The sequence below is a fragment of the Notothenia coriiceps genome, unplaced genomic scaffold (assembly GCF_000735185.1).
Source record: "Notothenia coriiceps isolate Sejong01 unplaced genomic scaffold, NC01 NC01_scaffold00013790, whole genome shotgun sequence".
NCBI classification, from domain to species: Eukaryota; Metazoa; Chordata; class Actinopteri; order Perciformes; family Nototheniidae; genus Notothenia; species Notothenia coriiceps.
The window spans coordinates 33047-42895 of record NW_011346491.1 but is presented as its reverse complement, the minus strand read 5'-3'; the positions used below and the strand labels follow the sequence as shown (position 1 = coordinate 42895).

Here is a 9849-nt window from a genome sequence, read left to right as displayed (position 1 = left end):
TGCGGTACAGAGGGCTTCAGGGGAACTTTGAGGGGAGCCAGAAGTTGGAGTACCAAACACCGCTGCCAAAATGAGACCCCTGTTATATTCATACTTCACCATTACACAAATACATTGCATTGTGTGCCTTGGCAGTCTCAAGAATTTAAAAAATAAAATAAGTAAGGAAGACATACAAATAGCCACCAGCAAATATTTACCTGGATTGGCTTGAAGGGCATCCTCTTGGTTGTCAAAATGGCGCTAGCTGTGATATATTAGCCGCCGCAGCAGCAGGACTATTGGGGCAAACAATTGTATTCCCCAAAAAAGTTGTCCTAGGGCAACATAATCAGACATTAAGCATGTGTTTTGGTGCAGAAACAGAGCAGAGGTTAGATATAGGTAACACATGTTTTATTCAATGAGTGTAGCATCACACTCAGTTAGCCTGAGCTACCTCGCAGGCTTCCCTTCCTTTCAGGCACATTTCCTGCCAGATTAGATCTGGAAGGAAGGAAGCCCTGACTCCTGCGTGTACTGGGTTAGTTTGTTTTCCTCTGCAACAGGTAGCCGTTGGATTGGTTTTTCACACCGTTGCATCATCCTCAGCGAGGCTTCCATTAATGCATTAATGCTTAATGAATGAAACTTCTTTGTATTTTCTGGTGGCTGAAACTGTATGTGAAACAGGCAGCTCTTATGTACTTCTGTTGGGTCATAGGAATACATGTTGTCAAGTTATGGTAAGATGTTGTGCTTAATTGAATTGATGTGTACTTGTGTCGTTTCTCAACCTATTTTCTTTGACTCTTTTCCAGTTATCCAGCTGTATGCGAGTTCCTACAGAGCAATAACCTATTATCGATCATCCGAGCACATGAAGCACAAGATGCAGGGTATGTTATCCCTACACTATTACATTAAAAACATACATATCCACATTAACACAATATAATCCTCTTTACAAATATAAGAACAAGTTCTGCCTTGTTTCTGTCTGTACCTCCACCTGCCCCCCTTGAAGCTACCGGATGTATCGTAAAAGTCAGACCACTGGATTCCCCTCCCTCATCACCATCTTCTCAGCACCAAACTACCTGGATGTTTATAACAACAAAGGTAAGTCTGTGTACAGTTCTGTTTCTGGCATTTGTATCATATTCGTGTCCCAGAAAGACATCTAAGTGGTCCAAAGCTATGTTGAACAAGACCAGGTCCAAACTTAAGCTGCATTTATAACCACTTGACAAGTTGTAATGCTAATTCCTTCCATCACCAACATCTATCTGCACATCAAATGTCACTCTCTCCATCGTGCTCGATCAGAAACGCTATGAACCCAGTGCACACTAAAGCAGCTACAATACTCTTTAATAAACGCATGCATCAAGCTGTGTCAACATCCTGCAACTACAGGACTGAAAAGCTACGTTTGAAACACATATAGAGGAAAAGAAAAGAAAAGAGTAAGAAACACATGTGAAGCAACACAAACTATGTATGTAGGAAATGGATCAGTGGATTGATTTCAGATGTAAAAGTGATTCAATCAAAATACTTGAATAACCCCAGGGGAAAATAGGTTTGGTGATAGTTGCACCATATTAGAATAAAATAAATACAAAACAAAATGGTCTGACTAACATAGCGACCATCAAACACTGTCTCACACACTGATGTTAGCGTTTGTAAGGCTGGCCCTCACTGTACTGCGTTCCAGCTAATAATGACATTCCTGTTGAAAACTCCCAAGTAGGCAGGCAGGCATCGAGACGTGAATTTACTGTCACATTAAATATGACAACGCTAAGCATGTTGTGAAAAAGAGCCCAGTATCTCTGCCACACCGCATCGCTGACATTTCATGAGAATGTGAACATGAATTAACGAAAAACACGTCTCACATCTGACAAAATGACTACCATGGGGTCCTCTGCTTCACCCATTTAAAATGGTTTCACAAGCGCAAACTGCAGTGTATGGGTTAATGTATCTGCATTTAGCTTGTGAGCAGGCAGAAGACTGCATCAAGGGAGCCCCCGTTTGTTTGTGTTCTCAGATCTGTGTCTTGGTTGCTATGGGCTATGGGAGATGGGTAGCGTGGGAGGGACTGTCGGCATGGCTGACTATCTCCATGTGGCTTTATCCCTCTTGATGTAACAGTGTCAGCCTCCCTGGCCTCAGCTAGGACATCTAGTGGTGGAACGTCTCATTTTATACCCTGCTTTTATCCTCACACAAACTGTACTGCGTGTACAAAAACATTTAACATCACTGAACATGAATACATTTAACGAGAGGACATTGTTGGAAATATCCTGCCCAGTGCACACATTTGATTCTAATAAATATGTATTTCAGTATCATAGTCACAGTTCTTTCAAAGTCTCCTATTATATTATTTTTCATCAATATATTATAGGTCTCGGATATATACAAAAACATGTCTCTGAAGTGTTTGGTTCGAAACACCAAACGGATCATTGCAGCATTACCCATAATCCCCTCTGTTTCAGCCCTGTTTCAAAAGTGCTGATTCTCTGTCTGTTACTTTAGATGAAAATAAGGAGCCCCTCCCCACGCCCCTCTGAGAGATATTTTGTTAAAAAGAACACAATGGTGCTCTAGGAGGAGATTCAGGTGATAAGCTGGGGGGGGGGGGTTACCTTGGATGGTGATTGGCTAATGGTTACACAAGACAAAAAATCGTTATGACATCATAAAGTGGCCAAAATCTGATTTATAGAAATGAATCAGGACAAAAAGAGAGAGAATCTTTTTTCCTGAAACTTTCAGAATCTCTTTCCACAGAGGGGACACATGTTGATGTAGAAGAGACATGAAAAAGTAGATTTTACATAATAGGTGACCTTTAACAGGACAGGATGAAGTACACTTTGTCTGCTTTCTCAACAGCTGCTGTACTGAAATATGAAAATAATGTCATGAACATCAGACAGTTCAACTGCTCACCCCATCCATACTGGCTGCCCAACTTCATGGATGTCTTCACCTGGTCTCTGCCATTTGTTGGAGAGAAAGGTAGGTGTTTCTGTAGAAACTTGAAAAGCTTTTGGATATGTGTCAGTGTTTCTAATACAACACTTCATACTAATCTAACGTGTGGCTCTTTGCTTAATGACTCTGCTCTGCACTCTTTCTCCTCCCCAGTCACAGAAATGCTGGTGAATGTGCTGAGCATCTGCTCTGATGATGAACTCATGATGAATGAGGAAGAGGAGATATTTGATGGTAAAATGTCATGTTTTTTATATTTCACATGAGTACATTTTTAGTTTGCTTGAAGGACATCTGCACACCTGAGCTGGATTTTGAGTTTTCTTTTCTTGTGTCGAATTAATTTGAAAGTTTGGATTATTTTTGCAACAGGGATGGTAGAAAACCAGGCGTTAAATTATTACAATTTGTATGTGTTTTTATTTTTAAATTCAACGTTGTTACAATGAATGCAGTAAATTCTCCTATCTTGATGTGTTAATGACAGAGAACTAAAATAGGTGCTTGTATTTCATCAGAAATTACAAAGATGTGTGACTAAGAAAATGTTTATTACAACAGATAAAAAAATCGTTTTCTCACAAAAAGGTTATAATAATATAATCTATAGTAGGCCTTTAGTCACAGCACTGTACAAATTGTACTTATTACAGTATTCTATGTATCAAGAAATATGTATTTTAGGTCTAATAGAACCCGTAACACAAGTTTCTCAGGATATATTGAGGCTTATTATACTGACTATTGTATAAAATAAGACTATAACGACAGTATGTTTATGTATTTCTTTGTAGCCAATGCAGCTGCAGCACGCAAGGAGGTGATCAAAAACAAGATCCGTGCTATTGGGAAAATGGCCAAAATGTTCTCAGTTCTCAGGTAGACTTTACGTTTGTGTGTTTAAATGTTCCTGGTGTTTTTGTGCTGTGTTCATGTGTGTTGTCAAAATGGGGGCATTAAGTTGTTTCTCCATTTGAAACATGGTTCAGGGGAGTTTGGTGACCTGTTTGCCTGCCTCTGTGTTTCCTGCAGAGAGGAGAGTGAAAATGTGTTGACGCTTAAAGGCCTGACGCCCACTGGCATGCTGCCAAGCGGGGTTCTCTCTGGAGGCAAGCAGACACTGCAGAGTGGTGAGTGCAAGGCTCAGCATAAGCCTCTTCTCTACCCTTTACTCCATCTTTTTTCTCATTTCTTCATCACCATTCTCAGCCCTACCATTGGTCTCTCTTTCTCCATCCTTCACTGATTTAAATATAGAGCCGCTAGCAGGCTTTGTTTTCCAGCCTCTTAGTGATGCTCTGATCACATTTAATTAGTGAGGAAAAAACCTGATATCTGACCAATCCAGCTTTTTGATATTTGTGTCTACAGTAGTACATTAATGATCCTATAATATGATGTCAAACCTACCCCCCTTGGTTCATCTTGTTAATATTAACCCTGAAGCTGCATTTAGCCATTTTCTAACCTGTAGGTGGCAGAACTCACACCAATACACCCCTATGAGCTTACCTAATGTTACAGCTACTGCTTAAAGGTGACCTATCATGCAAAATGCACTTTTGTACGTCTTTTATACATGAATATGTGTCCCCGGTGTTCCAGGGAACTCACCAAGTGTCAGAAAACACAACCCTCTCTATTTTCCTCCATACCCAAATCTCTTAAAAAGGGGCTGCAACGGATCTGATACAGACTGATCCAGATTTGAACACTTCTATGACGTCACAGAAGTGGCGCTACGGCTATTGGGCCAACTCCACCAATCAGGAGGAGACAGCCACGGACATTCCCATTCGAAAGCGCTGGAGACGCTGTAGTACATATGCCAGGCCTGTAGATGGTGCTGTTCTCACAGAATCAGCCCATGCAAAGACAGTATTAAATTGAGCGAAATGAGGAATGGCTAAAATGCATGATCTGTTTGGTATTTTGAAAAATAAAAAGTATAAATATGCCTTATATAGGTATGGTCCTACACTATATTATTCAAATATAGCATGATAGGTCCACTTTAAATAATTGTTCATGACACAACTGTCATTATATCCTGTGACTGCATCTTATTTGTGTAGTCACAAAAGCTTCACTATGAATAAGAATCTGAATATTTCTAAAGAGGCCACATCATTTTTTGGGGTGTTTTCCCTTTCCTGTAATGTATTATATAGGTTGTTGTGCTAAATGGTTTGAAAAGGCTAAAATCCCAAAGTTCCCTCCAGAAGGACACTAACTCTTCTATTGGCTAGAACTCCAACACATTGTACGTGGCTAAGGGGCGGGATATCTTTAAGTGGTTGACCAATCACAACAGAGCCGGCCAGCTAACCAATCCGAGCAGACTGGGCTCTGGTTTCAGACAGAGGGTGAAAAGAGGTGCTGCAGCAAAGGCAGTAGGAGAAAAATGAAGAGCTTTTTGAACATTAAACCATGGAGACATGTCCCAGTGACGGCATAAAAAACGAATACAACCTGATCTTGAGCATAATATGTCTAACTGCTCTCCATATGATTGGTTAGTCACATCTAATAGTTATCCCATTATTATTCATATATCTCAGTAAGAGCCTATTTAAAGCTATGATGAAAGCTTGACACATGAATCATTTTCCCAAACCAAGATTATAGACCCACATATTGAATGAACTATTAGTGAAAGTGGCTGTGAGACCATTGCTGTCTAACATCTTCTGAAGGAGAGATACTTCAAAGGTCCCACTTGTTTTAGAGAGTCCTCTTCACCTTCTGTATGGAGCGGGAGCCCCGCGATGCTTATTGAAAGGATCAATACCACTTTCATGTCTGTACACTAAATATAAAGCTGGAGCCAGCAGCTCTTTCAAAAAGGGATCATCTGCCAACCAGCACAACTGTTTTACAGAGGGATTATGTGCTGCACTATTTCTTTGCTGGGAGCAGAGATTCCTGGAGTCTCAGGTGTTTGACTTGCAAGTGCTAGAGAGGCAAGAAATAGTCCTGCACAAACCCTGCATCAAACAGAGAGCTGTAGTTTATTCTCTTTGCTTTTTTTGTATTCACAAACTACAATTATTGCCCTCAAATGACACCATGGACCAGTGGCGTTTTCTCCTGGAGGCCAAGGGAAGCCAGGCTTCCCTTGTTTTTTCAGATTGTAGTAATTTTAATAAATAAAAAACTAGGGCTGTCAAGTTAACGCGTTAATAATGCGTTAACGTTAAATTATTTTAAGGCGATTAACGCATGTGTATTTTTTGACCTCGGCCACCCCGTAGTTTCAGAGCGCATCGAGTTTAAAATACCATCGACAAGCTGATGCTGACAGCCCCGCTCCTGCCGTCCGCTTGCGGCAGGCGGACCACAATTCCACGCTCACCGGCAGGCACCGATTGGCCATCGGGAGGACCGGGGGGGTGTGTGTATGTGTGGCGCGAGAGAGAGACCTTACGTGTATTGTTGTTGTTGTTAGCATCTGGTGCTAGCTAGCTGCGCTAACGGATATAAGGAGCTGTTTAAACGAAAACAGAGGAGTGACATTTCGCCGACAACTGCGCCGAGCACTTCACTTTATGCAGGTAGCCAGACAGTGGGACATTGTGGGAAAAGTCAGCACACTCAGCACGGATAGTGCGCGCAACATGATTGCAGCGTCCAGGCAGCTCCCGTTCGAGCATATGCCTTGAGTTGCACATAGTTCCAACGATCCATCACACACACACACACACACACACACACACACACACACACACACACACACACACACACACACACACACACACACACACACACACACACACACACACACACACACACACACACACACACACACACACACACACACACATTCAATCACTCACGCACGCACACACTTTGTATTGTATGAGAGAGGTTCCAGATTGAATTGAGGCGAATATTTGTAATGTTCAGAGGTTGTTGTGTTTAATATTCATGAGAATATTTGTCATTGTTCAAATGATAATAAACATTTGCATAAAGCATATTTGTCCACTCATATGTTGATAAGAGTATTAAAAACTTGAAAAATATTCCTCTAAGGTACATTTAGGACAGATAAAACATTTGCGATTAATTTGCGATTAATCGCGATTAACTATGGACAATCATGCGATTAATCGCGATAAAATATTTTAATCGACTGACAGCCCTAATAAAAACACTTTGTTTAGTTTCGGAAATTCTTTGTAGTGTGTTGCTGCCGGCCCGTCTCTCCCCCATTCTCATTGAGTATTTTACAAAGAGTGAAACAGCGGCCCTCTAGATGTTATGATGAAACAGTAGATTGCACTCTCTGTTGCGAGAGGAGGCTAGCCGAAATTGGCTTCCCTTGGTGAAAAGAAATTGAGGGATTGACCAATCAGACAAGGCTCATGTCATGCCCCTGCCAACCTGTGATTAGTCAGAGCCATGCCAAGGGAAGCCAGAGGCGGCTGGCTTCCCCTTGCCTCACAATCCAATCAAATCGCATCAACTTAGTGGTGCAGTGACGCGTCTAAAACCCGGAAGTAAGCTGTGCTCAGGTTCCCTCGACAAAAAAGCAATGGGTTCTATTTCGCCCCTACTGACCGCCAGAGGCGGTGCTTTAATAATAATAATATCTTGGATTTATATAGCGCCTTTCATGAGACCCAAGGTCGCTTAACAAAGAAGAATAGGGCAAAAACAAACATAACAAAGCAAAAGGCAGTCAGACAACCAATCAGACATGTTCTCCCCGCCAGCCTATTAGCGGAGTGCCGGTATATCCCGATCGGACCCAATTTCACGCATAAAACATACTCCACGCACACACGCTGGAAGTATCCCCCCAGGGCCCCCGTCGAGGGCAGAACCGCAAAAAAATTACTCAGCTCTTTTTCGTAGTTGACCACGGAACGTTCGGGGTACTCTCAGAATACCTGCAGAGAGTCTGCTGCCGTTACCTTTGCTCGACTTCACATCTACTCAACAGAAAACTACCTGACCAAATGTCTCACCGCCACACAAGTTTGCAAATAAAAGAACAAAATGACCAGTACATCCATAAACGATTTCTTGGCGAACAAAAAGTCCAAACTCAGACGAAAGAGAAAAATACCGTGACACTTACCTAGTATATTTTGCACCGGGAGCCTTCCCCATGCTCCAATCTCAACCACTGGCGCTTCTGCAACGCGCCCCCGCCTGCTCTCGTGACTCTCCCCGGCCGCTCGGAAGTCAGACTGTCCTCTCCGAGAGAGTGAACCAACAAACTTTTTTGAGAATATAGGCAATCGGACCCCAGCCACGTCGGTCTTCGAGTTGTTCTTGCCTACGCGGCCCACGCACCACGGCGAGAGCGCGCGCGCTACCGAGCAAAGCTGGTGGTACTCGGTCGAAATTACGTTGTCGTCTCTGGGTCCATATCTCGACATCGCCCTAGTATGTAATACAAAGCTAGGCCGCACCCACTCACTTACAACAAATCTAGAAAAAAAAGGACAAAAAAATTGTAACACGCGCGCGCGGTGAAAGTACCGGAGGACCGGGTGGTCCCCGCCCGGGGGGCGAAACCTTTGGTCACGAGATGCACGTCCAACCAACGCACGATTACTTCGCTCGCGGCGCCCCGTCACTCCGTTAAAGACACCGCCGCGCTAAAACTGCAGTCCGTTTAACGCGTCGCGTTTCGACATCTCCGCGAGCACATGGGGGACAAAAATTCTCTAAACCCCATGCCTCCTTTTCTCTCCTCCAAGCAATAAAGGAACTGCGCACGCACCCAAGGGGCCGCGCTCGCCCCTGCTCGTATCACTACATAATTTCTGTAAGTGTTTGCACTCAACGCTACTATCGCAAAGCACGCCGCCAACACTTACTGAACGTCATATATACCCATGAACCACGCGGTTCGCACGTCCCTGCGCGTTCAATGGCCGTTCAAAAAGGAACGAAAGATTACGAAGATTACCGGTAAAAACGGCTCCCAAGTTCCGTAAACCGATGTCCTGTGTTTTCACCGTGTAAAGAGGGCGTGATCAGTCGGTAGGTAGCATACATCCATACTTCCACCCCCCACCAATGTCCCGCGGCAACCCCGCCTGTCTCGTTCAACGCAACCCGTCTTCCCCCGGGTTATTCCCTTCAATTAGGGTAGGTGAAATAAATATATCGTGAAATTTGGAGGCTGGGATTTCGACATGTCTCCTATGTACTTTATATTTTAGTGTGTGTCGAGTCGAACGTGTTTTGACTTTTTATTTAGTAAATTTACCTTCTATGTTTCGCTCCGCCTCCGCTTTGGTCTTATTACTTAAACTTTTTTTCTTTTTTTCCTTTCCCCTAGAATGGACGTAACTAGGCCCCCCTGGCGTACCTGAAACAATTTTCAAGTGTTGTCCACCCTGAAATTGTTCTTCCCGGCATCATGGTACCGCCAAAACCAGGTGAGGCCGGAACCGATGACGCTTACCACAGGACAAACCCCAAGGGTTGTTTGCGGCGACTGTCCACGAGTCCATACAGGCTGAGTCTTTCAGTTTTCGCACCGTACCGTCGAGTAAGGTGCGAGCTAGGTGACCACGGGCCAGTTCAGGCGCGTACTACAGCTGGGTGTTTAGGAGGAGGGAATGGATGTTCAGGGAGGTACGCGGTCCGGGGGGCATCATGGACTAGCTGTCAGGGCGTCGGGGCTGGTACCGGGGAGAGCGAGCCCCAGAAGTTCTTGAGAACCCGACGCTGGGTGGGGGGCGGTCGGGCGTTGGAGCCCCTGTGCTCGGACGTCACACGTCGGGGGGGAGACCCTTGGAGAGGGACGACTCTAGGCGTGAGGGGGTGCGGGAGTCTGGGTAGCAAATGATCCCGCCGGAACCCGGGGGATCGATAAACAACCAA

At 44.0% G+C, this 9849-nt stretch overlaps 1 protein-coding gene across 1 annotated transcript in view; it reads left to right on the top strand.

Moving 5' to 3' along the window:
* Window positions 1-9849, top strand: part of LOC104948140 (serine/threonine-protein phosphatase 2B catalytic subunit alpha isoform-like) — a 31330-nt gene that overhangs the window by 11591 nt on the left and 9890 nt on the right. Inside the window, exons 5-10 of the mRNA XM_010774305.1 lie at window positions 801-878; window positions 1007-1101; window positions 2899-3024; window positions 3154-3234; window positions 3795-3879; window positions 4033-4130. Of these exons, the coding sequence (XP_010772607.1) occupies window positions 801-878; window positions 1007-1101; window positions 2899-3024; window positions 3154-3234; window positions 3795-3879; window positions 4033-4130 (563 nt within the window). The remainder of the gene's footprint in view (window positions 1-800; window positions 879-1006; window positions 1102-2898; window positions 3025-3153; window positions 3235-3794; window positions 3880-4032; window positions 4131-9849) is intronic.